Source organism: Notothenia coriiceps, unplaced genomic scaffold (genome assembly GCF_000735185.1).
Source record: "Notothenia coriiceps isolate Sejong01 unplaced genomic scaffold, NC01 NC01_scaffold00003982, whole genome shotgun sequence".
Classification (NCBI taxonomy): domain Eukaryota; kingdom Metazoa; phylum Chordata; class Actinopteri; order Perciformes; family Nototheniidae; genus Notothenia; species Notothenia coriiceps.
The window spans coordinates 1576-18694 of NW_011336683.1; the positions used below are offsets into that span (position 1 = coordinate 1576).

The 17119-nt window shown below is 40.4% G+C and overlaps 1 protein-coding gene across 2 annotated transcripts in view; it reads left to right on the forward strand.

The window, feature by feature from the left end:
- LOC104941819 (collagen alpha-1(XVIII) chain-like) overlaps positions 1 to 15246 on the forward strand; it is a 16766-nt gene extending 1520 nt beyond the window's left edge. The window contains exons 2-7 of one of the 2 annotated variants that reach the window (XM_010766960.1): positions 9687 to 10228; positions 11634 to 11714; positions 11801 to 11860; positions 12499 to 12574; positions 14860 to 15008; positions 15093 to 15235. In XM_010766960.1, coding sequence (XP_010765262.1) covers positions 9687 to 10228; positions 11634 to 11714; positions 11801 to 11860; positions 12499 to 12574; positions 14860 to 15008; positions 15093 to 15125 — 941 coding nt within the window. In that variant the 3' untranslated portion in view covers positions 15126 to 15235. Of the gene's footprint in view, positions 1 to 9686; positions 10229 to 11633; positions 11715 to 11800; positions 11861 to 12498; positions 12575 to 14859; positions 15009 to 15092 lie in introns of both variants that reach the window. The other variant, XM_010766959.1, reaches the window with a different exon arrangement.
- The last annotated feature ends 1873 nt before the right edge of the window (positions 15247 to 17119 follow it).

Here is a 17119-nt window from a genome sequence, read left to right on the forward strand (position 1 = left end):
TTGATTTGAAACCGTCGAGAAAGCGAAAGTAAAGCACAATCACGTTTGTCTTACAAAAGATATACAACCCTCATCTTTATTCATATTTTTTTCTTTCTTTCCCAAGAGAAAATTGTATTCGGTTACATCTTATCACCTGCATCTCCCCTTAGAGCACCAATAGCCGCGTTCACACCGGAGTACTTTTCCCACTTTAGTTCCGATATAGTTCCGAAATGTCGCGTTCACACCAAAAAGAACCGGAACTAAAATTAGTTCATGAGAACCTTTTTACCCCCTTTTCCGTCCCTGCTAGGGACTCTCATGCGGCTCTCTTGTGAGAAAGGAGCTATATTTCTGATTGGCTGGGCGGATTGCAAACCACGCCCCGTAAAACAAAAAAAGTGTTTTGAAGCCACCATTTTATTATCCTAGCATTAGCATTAGCATTAGCCTAGCGCAGAAACGCAGAGAGACTAACTTATGGCAACACAAAATAAAACATGGGAGTGGTGGAGATGAGGAGGTGTCGGAGTACCAGCAGCTTCTACTGAAGCCAGTCCCCAACTCTGGGGACTTCCGGCCGGGGATTTTGGGCGGCAGTATACGCCGTGAAGTTGTTTGCGGCCTGCCAGTAAACCCAAAGCAGAAGAAGAAGAAGTGACGTCAGTGGCTTCATTTGCCTAATCCACCCCCAGGGATTTATTCCAGTTTGAACGCGATCTGTATTTAGTTCATCAGAACTAAAGAGTTCTGATGAACTAAGTTCTCATGAACCTTTGAGGGAAAAGTACTGCGGTGTGAAAGCGCCTATTGAGTTCTTTGTAACCAAATATCTCTCAGAGGGGCGTGGGGAGGGGCTCCTTATTTTCATCTGAAGTAACAGACAGAGAATCAGCACTTTGGAAACAGGGCTGAAACAGAGGGGATTATGGGTAATGCTACAATGATCTGTTTGGTGTTTCAGCCAATCAGAGACATGTTCTGTATATATCTGAGACCTGTGATATGTTGATGAAAAACAGTATAATAGGGGACCTTTAAAACCATATATAGTGTTTAAAATATTTGAATTGCACATTTTCACTTCTAATAATTAACTTTGTGCACACCTATAACATTTTAGACTTGAAAAAGACAAAATGCAGCACAACCCGAGACATACTGTAGTATTTTTGTATTCATTTTTTTGACCAAAGCCTGGTGCCAACATTACCCATTACCCAATGCAACGGACCAATCTGTCAGACATTCAGGTGGGTTTGGTGTTTTTGGGGGCAGTTTAGCTCATCCTTTTTGAGTTTCAGTGATCCATCACAGTTAGGATCATGTCTGCTTTCATCTTCGTTTTGTATGTGCATATTGATTTGATTTATTAATAAAAGTGGACGGGAGGTTTGACACAGATGAATGCTCTAACTAGTCTGTGCAAGTAGAATTTTTCCAACACATGGATTAAACTTAATAATGCCTTTTTTAAGGTAGAAACATGGTTGCCAATAATGTAAAGTACAAGTGTGCAATGAATGGGTCCAAACATGCAGAACCAGCAGTGATGTTTGCAGTCGTTGTTGTCGTGTTGCTTTCTGGCGTCGTTTAGAAAAGCGCATGATGCTCCTGAGTTCACGTTGTGCCCCCGGCTGCATGCCATTCCTGTGATTGTGTGTCAAATGTAAGCAGCGTTTTGTATGTCAGCAATGGACAGAGCGCTACAGGTTCTTTCTGTTAATACTACTGTGTAGAAATATTGTGTTACAAGTAGGACTACTGCATCCAAGTACAAAAGTATTCGCATCAAAATAATACCAATTCAAAAAGCCCATTATTAGGTAGAATGGCTATTTTTTTAATAATATATTTATTAGACTACTAAATAATTAGTGATGCATTAATGTGTTCGTCATTTTAATTGTACAGCTGCTAAAGGGGGAGCTAACTTTAGTTGCTTCCAGGTATCTTAATCATCATAATTCATTAGTCGATAATATTTTCTAATAATAATTAGAAGTAAAGCTGTCATATAATTGCAGTGTAGTAAATGTACAATATTTGCTTCCTAAATGTAGTTTAATAGAAGTTTAAAATAGTGTAGAATTGGAATACTGCAGTTAATTATGTGACCGTCTATGTTTCCTGTAGATATTTAATTGCTCGTTTTACTGCACTTTTAGTGTACAGTTTTGCTATTATGCTGCTGTGTTTATTAAACGTCACATTGTACTTAAGGACAGCACTTCAGTAAATTGACTTAACGGTTGATTAAAGTGTTAAAAGCAATCAGAACGGACTTGAAATCCACATAATCATTTAACAAGTGGAATATTTTGTTAGGCCTCATTTAGTTGTACAATAATCAGTATTGGAAATGATACCCTACATTAAGTCAAGTGTTTCCTAGTCCATTTACACTAAGACGTCATTGGTAAACACATATGATACACACAGTACAGAAGCTCTCTCCCTAGTATAAACCCTGAAACAGGAAATGCTCAAGAGGCCCATGTCCAGTGGCGTCATAAATCCTGCAGTATGGAGACTTCATTACCGCCATAGTGTTTCTCCATTGGTTCCTCGTGAACTTTGTTACATGAAACCGTCTTTATCACGTGTTTTCCCACAGGAATATGTCATGTAAATGTTCTGGGTTATTTTCCATGTACAGAAGGGCTCATGTTTGGATAACCTTTGAACCTGAGACATAAACCATATGCTAAGATTTGGGGAGCTGTTAAACACAGACAATGTGTTGAATGAGTGTGTGTTTAACTCCTGTATATACTGAATGTTCCCTGAATTATTATAATTATCGAGATGTAAGGAAAGTAGCTTCTTACCTTATACAGTACAGGGTATGAGACGTCAATTCGTTTTTTATGGGGTGGGAATTTCCAAACACCTGCGTTAGCTACCTCATTCAGTAACCCACACAGAAAACAGTCATTATTTTAGCAGACATTGACTAAAACAACATCTAAATGAGCTTTTCAGAGATGTATTGGCACACCGTAGACGGACCACTTTTGGACAAAATGTCCTCTCCATTAAAGGCAGCTCATTGTGGAATAGCCTCCCAACTGAGATATGGGTTTGTCCCACTCTCAATAGTTTTAAAGATCAACTCAAAGAATGGTTGAGAAACAACCAGACGTGTAATCACCGCTAAATGCACTTTAACACAGGGGTATCTCCTCTGGCACTTTATGCATCTCTTATATCGTCTCTTGCACTTAATATGTTGTTGCTGCTATAGGGTACTGCCATGTGGCAAATACTTGTGTATGCTGCTCTTGCTCTTTTGCATATCATGTATTTATTTTTTGCTATGTTTACAAGTGTCATGTTCTTATATGTTGTATGTCAGGGACTACGGATGGAAATTAGCTCAAAGCTGAAATCCGGCATATTTACACTTGAAGCATTATCTGTCTAAAGTGTTCATTAATGTGCATTGTCCCTATTCAAATAAACGATGAAATGAAAATGTCAACTGCAGGGCCTCGCACGGCTTAGTACGGTATAGTTAGGCCTTGTTAGGCCAGGCTCACTTTATGCTGCGTTTCCATTACAGTTTAGTAGTTGGGGCAGTAACTATAGTAACGCAGTGTAGGCGGAGCCGTGACGACATCTTCAATGAGAAACACAAAACCAACATCAGCCATTAGCTGCTAGCCCTCAGAGCTCACAGCTCCTCATATCTGTTCAGAAACTAGACAACAGTTAAACAAGTACAAACCACAGACTGTCTGTGTCATGGTGAATACAGTCGCTGGTTTATTTATGTCTGTATAGGCCGTTGTTGTGAGTGTGGACGGTCGGAGCATACTGCGTTAGCTTAGCCGATCTCCACTCAGAAAACACGCATTTTAAAAGGTTTTTCGCCTGCTGTCTGTCTGCAGACTTGTCAAAGCATTAATTCATGGTTTTTACTAACCGGTATCAGTATGGTGTTACTTCGGCATCATTTTGAAACGTGTATTACAACTAAATCACGGTCAAATATGTTCATCTTGTTGTAGTTGTAGCCCCCTTGCCAGCGATTCTCTCACTAGTTTAGCATACTCAGCCCGGTTGTTGGCCCGGAAAGAACCTTGATTTTGGAGAGCCAGAAAACGGTGAAAAAGTACCCGCTAGCCGGAACAACGCCTAGTGGAAACGCAACCAAAAACAGGCCGGGCACGGCACGCTTAAACCACGCTCCGCGCTGTAGTGGAAATGCGCCATATAAATTCTATATATTGTAAATAATGGTCACTTCTTCATGACGTCAATTGCTATAAATGTCTTTATTCTTTATTCTTCATAAGAATTTGAGAAATGGGTTGGAACAATAACCCGTTTTTCTGCCCTGGCTTATCTGCTTATCATATTTGAACATTTTCTGATCAGCTGGCGTGGATTTCTGCATGGATTTATGAGGTGAATGCTTCTCTGGAGTCACACAGAGAGGGGAAACAATTGGACCATCTGTGGGGGGGCGGGAGGATGGGCAGCGGATGGCATTTATGATGGCGGCTGTGGGTGGGAAAATGGTCGCTCCCGATGAAAGAGTGTGGCGATTGTGTGCTTCGGTTTGGAAGAAAGGCCAATGGTGTCGCTGTAAATAACAAGAGGGCCTTGTGACCGGGATGAGACTGGGCGGCACGAAGTCTCCGCCAGAGGTCACAGGTCACGGGGCATTCGCCTACCCTCTCTAACCAGAAACACTTGACGGGTGATAATTAAGAGTTCCGCCGAGCATTTGAAGCAGAGCAGAGACAAAGAATGAAAGAAGATTTTTTAACAGCGGGAATTACCCGTTCTTTTGGGAAAGTGATTCAAAAACACTTTAATCGCTTTAAGCTCCATATTGGACCCATTTGCATTTATGTGTCGCTAATTTGGGCACTTCCCGTTTGATAGTTAGTGGTGAGCTGGTGCCTGCAGCCTTAGAAACAGCTGCCAGAATGGAAAACAGTATGTGAGAAAAGTAAAGCAGTACTTAAAGTAAAAAGCATTCATTTCTACAAACATAAGTCAGTTTTTTTGGTCATGGTGGTCAGCTTGTTAAAATGTTGCATGTCTTTTGTGGCTGTGAAGAAGTTTGTGCTTAGCGACTACACTTTGTTAAGATGTCAAAAGCTTTGAAGAAGGTCTTTGATGGAAAATGTGCTTATTAAAAATATCTTTGCACAGGTTTGAGTGTGCAAATTATCTTTTTCATTAAGTTTTCATTAGGGTTGATTTTCTTTCTCCATTTCATGACTTTCAGAGGCTAGCTGTTTCCCCTTGTTTTCAGTCTTTATGCTAAGCTAAGCTACCTATCTGCTGGTTTTACCTTCATATTTAACATAGATGCATGAAATTGTATCGATCTTCTTATGCAGCTCTGCAAAAAAGCCAGGATATTTTCTTAAGATGTCTGATTTCTTTAGAACGAAAACACTTCAGTGTACAAAGAGTACGATCAAACGTTTTTGGAGCTTGAGACTAAAGACAGGATTTGTGTTTGTCTCTGGAGCTTATTTGTGTCTGCAACTATAGTTTCAGAAGCATTGGAATCGTATGGTCCGATGTTTGAGTATGCACACATTCCAGTAGTGCTGATGGTTGTTGGTACCTGTTCAAACATTTCCCCCCTCTGCCCAAATACATCCTTCACACAGAAACAACATTTCATTTGGACTGCATCCAAGACACCACACTATTTCAAATCTTCAGAAATGCTGGACTTAAAAGAAATCCAGCTGATGTCATCCGAGCCCCTCGCTGATCCCCCATCAGTCAGCTTTAATTTGCTCTCAGCTCACAGTTTACTCTAACACGGATTAAAGTCTGACGGAGGCCCTACATGTCACAGCTGTGCCGCCTCCGTCTGAAGCGCTAACTGAAGCCAATCTTTCTTCAGACGTGTGAAGTCCAGTTGCTTCTGTCCCCAGAGAGTATACTACAACTGGGACTGATAACATTGTGACTGAGAGGGTACAGAATTAGGTTTCTTAAGCAACTATTAGTCGACTAATATTCATAGATTACTAATTTTTCATGCAGAAATGTCAGAAAATGCTGTTTTCTGTGATTTAATTCATATTATAATGAGTATATTTGGGCAAAACAAGACATTTAGGACTTAATATACAGAAATGTTTGTACTCTTTTCTGACATTTTCTATCAATATTATGAAATGTTAGTTGCAGCCCTAGTTCTGAGGTGGAGATGTAGGCTGCCTGAAGTGTTTAAAGGACTCAGATTCCTTGCATATTAGTCGATTGAATTACCTTGTTGTTTCTCCGCTTACTTTTCCTTTTATGGGCTGCAGTGTGCTGCTCTGGATGAGGCATGATTTAATAATGGTCTAATTTTCTTCAACCTTTGGCATGCAACAAAACAAACCTATAGCTCATACTGTAGAATAATAAGAATACTTTTGTGTAGTTATTGAGCAGGAATGAAAGGGTTTTGAGTTTGAACATACAGACATTTTTGATTGCAATGGAGCTGGAAGACCTTTGATGACGAGTTCTGTTGCCACCAATCCAATATTTATGTTGTTACTAAGCACTTTCTATTCCGTATGCATGTTTCTGGCATATTTGTTTTTAGATGACATCTTCAGATTTAGTTAACACATAGTCAATATATCAGCAATACACTCACAGCAGCACTAGTTGCTAATGTATTTAAACGTTCACAAGTAATTGATTCGTCATTGCAGGTCTATTTGAACTTATTTTCCACTTATAACTACAATTTTGCTTTGTTTAGCCTGAACCTAAACCAAACACAGGACTGAAAATAGTCGATCATGCCTGAAAAAAATGGCTAAATGAAACTTTACACTCTTAAATCTGGGGGCAATGTCTTGGGACCATTAAAAGTGGGATACAAACTCTTGTCGGCAGGTCTTTTTTGTACCTCTTTTTTGTGTGTTTATGTTTCCCCCCCTGATGATGCACTCCTACGCCTCTGGAGGAGTCCATCAGCCTCACAATGACATTTCAGCCTGTTTCCACTGGCCTGTAGTGTCCGTGCAGACTTCTGGGACAGAGTCAGCTTGTGTGCTTCACCCTGGAGTCCCTCATGGTCCTCTTTCCCATGGACATCTGACACTCATTTCCTCCCTCTGCCTCCATCTGTCTGTGGCTCTCTCCACTGGCAACGTCTTCACACGGTTAAACAGGCATTGGATTTCTCCGGGGGGGTTAAAGTTGGAAAACAGAGACATGGCACTTAAATCAATCCTGTGAAACAGAATACATGAGGTCATTTTTATGTGCCCATGCCTGCTGCATGTTGTTCCTCTGGGTGCAAAAGGGCGGAGACGGGAGCCATCAGCAGGGTTAACTGGTTGTTTCGGAGGCAAGGTTCACACGTCAGGCGTCCTCTGGAGGGCAGCCAAGTGAGAGAAACAGCTGATCACTTACATGAAGTAAGAGTTAATGGGCTGTTGCTGCAGGAACAGTCAGTAAACATAAGGATGGAGGCACCCTTGTGTCTAAAAAAGTAAATGTTGTAGCATTAACAGCTGGACTAATACATAATAATGGTGGTCTTTTTGTTTATTTTATTATAATTGGCCCAAATGGGTGAGATTATTTGGAGAAATGGCTTCAGATTAGTTGGTCTTCTTTGCTTGCTTTTGCATGTTTTGGTTCACAGGACAAATATAGAGCCTGAGACCAAGATTGTAACCCTGATATTAGAAAAGCCTGCATAGATGTTGGATAGAATACTTTGCTTCCAGATGTGAAGTGAAACAGGATCTTGAATAAAACCACAACACCACATTTCACATGCTGCTGCAGAAGAGGAAATTTCCCTTTTTTGTCAGAAATCAAACTTTTTATTTCATAATGTTACCCAGCAGCTGCAGCAGCTGTGTCTCTGAGATTAACCAATAGCAGGTGCCCACAGTGGGAAGCTGACCACCCGGCGAGACCTGCTCCAATTGGACCAAATCTCACAGGCTTAGGACTGTGCACAAAAGTGTGTGTGTGAGAGAACATGTGTTTTACTCCCTGCCAGCGCTAGGTTAGCGGGTTCAGATGTGCAGTGTGTTATGAGCTGATTGTCCCCCGAATAACTTTCCATGCTGGAGTGTTTCCTCTCAGCAGGTGAGAAGGTGTCAGAACATTTCTGAGGTTAGGTAACTGCCAGAAGGATGACGCAATATCCTGTCCAAACACTCATTTAAAACTTTAGAGGAAATATAAAGTAAAAGGAACAGAAAGCTCAGTCAGTTATCATTTTGAACAATGTTCCATTTCTTTTTCTGATAGTTTTCTCTCACTTCAGGGCTAAAATAATGAAGAAGTCGACAGAGAAAATTGTTCAAAATCAATGAGTAGTTTCACATTTTATTTGTATGGAAATGGCTCTACATTTTTAGAATTCCTTCCTTTTTCTTTACCGAATGTAATCATCATTTTAATATGCATTTTCTACTGTTAGTCAGACAAAACAAGCAGTTTGAAGCCAAGGTGGGAAATTGTGCCTATTTTCTGACACTTTTAGTCTAAAACAATATTTTAAATGAGAAAATACTGTGCAGATTAATCAGTATTGAAACATAGCTATAGGTTGTAATTCAAAGTCTGGCTTCTAATTCTCCTTTTCAGCCAAATTTAGCAACAAAATGTTTTTATTTTCTGTACTCAAACTGCTGTGAACAGCCATTATGATGTTTTCATTTCTCCCATCTCCTCTTTGTCAGAGTTACAGCTTCCTCTAGTTTTTTTTTTACTTAAACAGTTAACTCTATCTATATTTACATCATTAATAAACTTCGGGAACCCCCCCTGATCTGTGACCCTTTAAAGCACACGTTGTCTCTCGTGAATCTGCGCTGACAGGCCCCCCCCAGGAGTGGAAGTGTCCGCCGGGAGGAAAGGCTTCCTCCCTGGTGATGGAGATTTATGAGAATATTATCTGTCTGTCTCTGGGGCCGTTTGACTGTATGGGAACTGAAACATCAGCAGTTTTTCCATGAATCCCCCCCCCCCAAGTCTCACAGACACTGGCATGGAACTTGAATCTCAATAGCACTTAGTTTCGGGCACTTTTACCTCTTCACAGCGCACTGACCACTGCTGTGTGGTTAGGGTCTGACCTGCAGGGTCACTGTGGTTTAGTGTTTGTTGATGCAGGGGCACCCGTCACGAATCAGTAGATCTGTGATGGTTTCTTAACTTATCCTGCTTCCTGCTGTTAAAATCTGTCACATTTAACAAGTTTTAACATGTCATAACCTGCATTTTCTCCTAAAACCTGTAAAAACATGAGAAGAAATGACTTTTTTTCAATTATAGCTCCTGGATATCTACAATATTTTCTTATAGACTGTTAATACCTTCTATATTTTAACATTTTTCTCTCCAAAGAACGTGTGATTGCTGATCATTTCTGTGCTTTAAACTGACCCTGTCTTTGGTACTCATGTTTTGTTCAAGTGCACATAGTAAACTCTATATAAACTCTAGAAAATATACTTTTTTGGACACATATTTTAAATATTTGGGTGAAATATAGCACAATACGTGCCATATTGAAAGGATTTTTGGAGAGCCCACCAAATAAGTTACATTTTACTTAAAAGGGTCGTCCCTTTTTTTTAAAATCTCATATTTGCCATTTTATTGCTCTTTACTAATTCCTTTAAAGAAACCTCTTTTATTTTTTATATCTTTCCACCTAATGTCTCAAAATCTTTTCCCATTCCTCCTTCCTCCAGCGGAGAGCGGCGTCTCTTTGCTGCAGCTGATCGGAGACCCCCCTCCGGATGAGATCCCCAGGATGACTGGACCCAGGGGGGAGCGGGGCTTCATCTTCAACCGGGCGTCAGTGTCGGGCCAGCCGGCTCTGGCCCACATCCCGAACCCCTTCCACCGCCACTTCTCCCTCGTCTTCCACATCAAGCCCACCTCCCCCGACGCCTCGGTGCTGTTCTCCATCACCGACGGGCCTCAGAAGATCATGTACGTGGGCGTGAAGCTGAGCGCGGTGCAGAATGGCCGCCAGAGGGTGCAGTTCTTCTACACCGAGCCCGGCTCGGAGGCTTCGTACGAGGCCGCCAGCTTCGAGGTGCCCAGCCTGGTGGAGACCTGGAGCCGCTTCTCGCTGTCCGTCTTCGACGAGCAGGTCACTTTCTACCAGGGCTGCGACTCGGAGCCCCAGGTGGTCAAGTTCGAGCGCTCCCCCGACCCCATGGAGCTGGACCCGGGGGCCGGGATCTTTGTGGGGCAGGCGGGGGGGGCCGACGCCGACAAGTTCAAGGTAATCTTAGGGAAAAAAAGTAGTGGAGAAGAAGTTAACATGGGATAGAACTCCAAAACCCTAACCAAAATAAAACTTCTTTAAGGACATAAAGAGGTTTCTCATCAAGAATATTCTCACCATTTAGCCTCATGATGCCCACCTTGACTTCAAATGGTTTTATGTTTAACAGCCACTATAAGCCCCCTGGTGAAAGATTTTAAGAAGATCATTCACAGAACATATAATAATGATTTACCCCCAGCCCAAGGAGGCAAGTCATTTATGAGACTGTTATCCAGAATATCAGCTTCTCAAGAGAGGTTTTACATTTCCCTGAACTCTTCAACAAATCTTTATTTCCTGAAAGTAATAAGCCGGAGAAGCTCCAACATATTTGAGTTCCATGTGTCCTTCAGTGTTGTTTGATTTATCTTGTGTTTACAGACTGTCGGATCTTAATGTGGGAAATGTTGTTCCCAGACTCTAGGAGCTTATCGTGTTTACCTTCCACATTTGGACAAAACAAGGCTGCAATTCTCAGCTGCGTTTGGTGGAGCCACTTTCAATTTTTTTTATCCTGTCTTAAAAGTGACTTTGGATGATTCCCATTCAGAATTGGAGCATATTCAACAAAGAATAAACAACATGTGCTGTGTAACTGGATTGCAGGACTAACTTTTACCGACTATAAAATCTGTATTTTGGAGATGCACCTAATTTGCACACGAGAGTTTGGAAGAGAAGTCCATTTTCTTTTACCCTAAACTCCAGGGTGCCAGCAGAGGAAATGCTCAAGTGCTGATGAGATGTTTGCTCATCACATCCTCATCCAAATGTCACCCTTGAGACTGGGAAAAGTCAGAATAATTCACTATGTGCTGAAAGAGCAGGTGTGTGTGTGCGTGTGTGTGTGAGACCTCTTCTCCTCTTTAATATCTCCCAGTGGCATCTCGCTGCAGGTGTGCTGGGTCATAGGCAACAGGAAGGGCAGAATGAACACTCCTCTTGTAAATCTATCACATGACCCTACCACCTTTTTGACCTCTGACCTTTCTGCTGGCACCCCTTCAGTGACCACATGGGACACTCACATGGCCTTTAAAGGGGAGAAGAAATGACTATGATTTGTGAAGAACTTAAACTGGCCAACATGAAGCACAAAACACTCTTTAAAGGACATACACTGGTCTCCAAGGCTGAGTATTCTCACTTTGTATGCATCATAAAGTCTTCACAGTGTGCATCGTGTTAAATATCCAGAGAATGGCCGCTGGTTGAGGATTTAAGAAGGTCATTCACATAGCTCTGCATGAGTCATTTCACATATTTTCCATCTCTTTGCAGCTTATAGAGAAAGCATGACTGCAAACAATGAGTCACTGTAGATAAAAATGCATTTAGCATGTGTGTGTGTTTTTTCTAGGGTGTGATTCTAGATCTGAAAGTGGTGGGGGACCCTCGTGCAGCGGAGCGTTTGTGTGACGACGAGGACGACTCTGACGCTGTGAGTGTTTCGCTTTTTAATTATTTCTGTCAAATTCTTTGAAAAAGGCATTTGTGTCACTTTTTTCCCTTCTCTTTGTCTCGCAGGCCTCTGGTGACTTCGGCAGCGGTGACGGCGAGCGGAGACAGACAGGACGCACTGTGAAGGTCAGTAAAGTCATTTAAATGAAATGTCTACTTGATACAATACTTACAGGTTATTTATTTATATGAATGTGTGTAAATACATTTGTGTTTTGTAATGTGACAGACAGACAGTGAACAGCTGGTTTTATACCCCAATTCTTTTGTAATATATTGCATCAGAATCTTGTTAAACTGTTTGTTCTTTTAATATATATCCCTTATTATGAAGACACACGCATAACATGAGAATTATGTCAATTCATCTCGCCATAGTGCATGCTGGGAGGATTCCCAACACACCTTTCATGTAACTGCGAGCACATAACCAGCCAGTTCCAACATTTTAGTTATTTTAGAACTTGTTTCATAAACTTTGGATACATTTGAGCCTGGTTGCACGATCAAGTTGAGTGTAAAGGCAGTGTATGTGTTTTTAAATACTCTCCTATGAGAATAATGAAGGATAATGTTTAGCAAATATGTTGAATATTAAGTTACAAGTTGATAAAATATTGGTATTTCAAAGTTTTAGTGGCAGCTTGAGTTCACCTGAAATAAGAGCAATGACACCCATAGTACATATATAATCTGAATACTTCTGATAATAGGGAGTGTATGCTGCAGATATTTGAAACTATTATATTGTCTTCTGTTTCCAGACCACTCCTCGTCCCTTGCGGCCGGTACCTGCCCCCCCTCTGATTCCCTCAGAGGGGAACAGACTCAGAGAACCAGGTAAAAGCTCTTCATTGCCATCAACATGTGCAGTGTGTGACTGCCAACATGACACTCACACTGTGGAGAAGTGTAATGGAAGGTTTTAATCATACAGCAGACACTGCCAAAAAAAAGGTAGATCACTACCTGTCGGGACCTGACGGGGGGAGCAGCTACAACATACTTCTCACATGTTAAGCTCTTTAGCTCCCCCTGGTGGATAGTTAAGGAAGTTATTTTTAGTGATTTAAAGGTCCCCTATTATACTCTTTTTCAACAGTATATTATAGGTCTCAGATATATACAGAACATTTCTCTGAAGTGTTTGGCTCCAAATACCAAACAGATCATTGCAGCATCCCATAATCCCCTCTGTTTCAGCCCTGTTCCAAAAGTTCTTATTCCGTGTCTGTAGCTTTAAATGCTAATGAGCTGCTGCGGGCCACGCCCCTCTAAGAAGTGATTGGTTAAAAAAACACAATGGTGCTCTAGGAGGAGATTCAGGTGATAAGAAGTTGGGGGGTGTTACCTTGGTTGGTGATTGGCTGATGGTTACACATCCCAAAAAAACATTGTGACAAAATCTGATCAGCTCATTTTCGGACAGGTTTTTAAAGAGTGGGGGTTTTTGTTCTTGAAACTTTCAGAATCTGTTTACACAGAATAGACACATATTTATGTTTAAAAGATAGGAAAAAGTGGATTTTGCATAATAGGTGACCTTTAAGAGAGAAGATTAGTAGCTTTAAACTTGCCCCAATTAGCAGATAAATACTTTATTCATTGATTATTTTCGAACATAAAACAGTTTACAAGAGACAATACATGTACGTGTAGGTGATAAAAAAAAACAGAACAAAGACAATATTAAGGTCTTCAACCCACTACAGGCTGAGGGATAGATTCTATGTAAAGCCAGACTGGTGTTTATCAAAGAGATGTGATTTGGACGTTGAATTTGATAAATTTTTGTACATGGAAATTCCCTAAAGCCACATGGATATAGGGCAATCATTTGCACACTTTTTTATACTAAACTAATACATTTATTGTAAGCAATTAAGGCCAATTTGAAGATATGTCAGTTTGGTCCCAGTTAATATAGGTGTACAGGAAATCTCAAACCCAGTCATCTCTTTAGCAGTTTTGCATATTGAGCGCCGGTAAGGCTTTAATGAACGACTTTTCAGGAATGCTAATGAAACTGCCTGTCTCTGTCCAACCTCAAGGGTAAAGATCTGAAATAGATACTTAACTCTCCCGTCACTTTTTGAATAAATTATGGTAGACATTACCGAGACATCACATTCAAGTTGTGTTTTTATGACTTTAGATGTCAGGTATCAGCAGCCGGATGTTGGTAACAGCCGGCCCGGAACACCTGGTCCAAGAGGTGGGTCTCTGGGGGCAAAAGGACCGTGTTGGGGCTGGCAGTAATGCATGTCCTAATCAACATGCGGCCATCCTATCACAGTGTAGAATGAGCGATCTGTACTTTGTGTCATGTTGGAGCTGAGAGCATGATGATGGTGGAGGAGGATTTATTTTATTTAGGTTGTTCCACATTCCTCAGGCTTCAGTGGAAGCGGTCAAATTCTACACCTCTCTTTGTGGGTAATTTGATGAACTGCAATCTTATGTTTTGACGGCCTTTGACGGAAAAACTAACTGCAGCACTGCTGTACCTACATGTGTCCACTAGATGGAGAAAAAGCACTGAGTAGAAACTCATGCTCTGTTCTTCATTATCACCTTATCTCACATCATTTCAAAACATCAGATCTGTATAAGTGTGCTTGTGGTGTTTCCGTGCACTCTTTAAAGTTTAAAGTAATAATTGGGGTTTTTCCTTAAAGAATAAAGGGTACATTATGCAGTTTGGTGGTGGTAGTAATGAATGTGCTGATCATCAGTGGTACGACCTGATGTATGCACAGTCAGAGGAAAATACATGCCTGATGACTAGAGAAATATCCCAATACAAATGTTTCATTTTAAGGATTTAATGTATTCATTCTCCTTTGGCTTTAACTGATGGAATGGTTAACATTTCACAAACAGGCAATAAAGTCAATTTTGCACATATCTCACTTGCACAAACTGTGTGTGGTTCTATATAAAGTCAGATATTCCTGTCAAAAATATAATAATATGTTTTGAGTGCATAAAAAGTGCGGTCAGTATGCGTGTTTTGCTTTGGTTCCCAGAATGCATTTGCAAGTGGAGTGGAGTGCATGATGTATATTAAAGCATGGCTTTAAAACCCAGTCGTTCCTAACCAGTTTCTCTCACGCCTCCTTCAGGTACCGCCGGTTCTAAAGGGGAGAAAGGAGACAGAGGGGACCAGGGCTTAACGGGGGACCTTGGCCCCGCAGGGCCGAAGGGGAAGTCCTCCTCCTCTGGGTCCTCCTCCGGGTCCTCCTCCTCCTCCTCTCAGGGCGGAGGACAGAAGGTAGAAACTCTAAACACTCTGTGCACCAGTATAATCAGATGCAAACAATACCTCTACTTAATATCTGTCTTTTCTTTATTTCAGGGAGAAAAAGGAGTAAAGGTATGTGAACAGTGACGTAAAGTAGGTGGTGAAGACTGGATTTGAGGACATAATAAACAAACCGGCTTTCTTTCCAACACACAGCTCCAGATTTCCCTTTTAAAGAAATGGAATAAGCCCACTTCAAAGTATTCATATAAATAATAAACTGCTCTCTCATTAGCAGCTTTGTAACCTCTACTTAATATTTTTTAGTATGATAATAATTGTTTTATATTTATTTACGCTTTTTACTATATAATGTCAGTATTACCTTATCAGTCATAGTTTTATTTTATTATATTAATGGTGATAATACTTTTTATATATAGAGTACTTTTCATAGTACTCAAATGCACAATAAATGAATTCGTAGACTGGGGGGTAAATTAGTAATTGCCTTGTTGAGTTGAAAAAAAATGGCGAGAAATATATTTATCAAAAATAAATTCAGAACTTTTAAAATGACTGTTTGAGAAAAATACAAAAACTATAAAAAGTATGCAACTTGAAAGCAACTCCACTGTGCTTAACTATTTCAATTTAAGCTTCTTTATACTCCTACTTCATTATATTTCAGAAGAAACATGGAACATTTTAAATGAGATCATAATATAATATATATTATTAAACATTTTTAAAAGGGGTCATTCTTTATGATGAGTACTTCTAATACTTGTGTTTTTATTCTCTTCACTAAAATCATGTTACTTGTAGTGTTTGTACAGTGTGTGTGACATTGATACTTTTACTGAAGAAAAAACATATAAATACTTCTTCCACTGTGCTGTCTTACATTACAGTATTTTTACACTGGGCTCTAGCCTCCACATGTTGTTAAATAACACTTACGTTTAGTTATCAGATGGAAACAGTGTCCGTGTTTGTGACATTTCCTCCACTGCAGATGATAACATGACACAAACACTGAACATGAAAAATAAAACCACTTCCTGGACTGGCAGAACGTTTGACTTATGTGGCTTTCTCAAAGCGTTTCCTCCACGACCCGAAGACTTCTCGGGTGTCATCGCTGCAATCAGAGAGCTTAGGAGGTAACAGTTTCAGTGTATATCAATGTGAAAACAATAAAGTGACAACAATCTTAGAGCATTTTCTATTCTTGACATGTTCTGTTAAAGGTTCTGTGTGTTTTCAGCAGTGTTGAGCAAGTTACTTTTAAAAAGTAACTAGTAATAGTTATAGTTACTGCCCTCAAAAAACTAGTTACTTTATTAGTTACTAAATTATAAAAGTAACTAGTAACAAGTTACTTTACTTTACTTTAAAAATAATAACAATACAAATACGAGTGTTTGTGTTGTTCTGTGGCACAGTAAGAGAAAAGACAACTCCCCATCATTGTAGCAATTATCATTATGAAATGTAGTGGAACAATAAAACACAAAAGATATGTTTAGACATTGGTTGAGACGGTGGGGTCTTTGGCGACTAGTTTTATAGTCCCATGTACATTAGTTAGGTGCTTCAGGAGATTGGCATTGATGTTATTCGATGTGGACAATGTTTTCTGTCCTGCACACAGTTTACATTTTACCGTAAGATCTTTTGCGTCCTTTATCCCCACAAATTGAAAATAGTGGTTATATTTCCAAGTTGCAAATGCGCTGCTGCTCTCGCTGATACTTGCATCTGCCATTGTGTGTGTGTGTGTGTGTGTGTGCTGGTGGTGAGCGTTGCCGTGTGTGTTAGCATTAGCAAGTGTTTGTGTATTTTCGCCCCCAACTCTGTCTCTGATTGGCTTACCCTGAAATGTTACCTCGCGTTAACCAATCATCACTCCTCTCTGGTTACTTTCACTTTTCCATGGTGCTGTGAGAGGACATCGCTGTATTCGCCTGTAAGTTACATCCGCAGGGAGATTTGGTTCAGTTCCATAACATAATGTGAGTAATGCACCCATTTAAATCACAGTAACTATAACGGCGTTGCTTAATGGGAATAGGTAACTAGTAACGCTATTAGTTACCACAAAAGTAGTTGCGTTACAGTAACGCGTTACTTTGTAA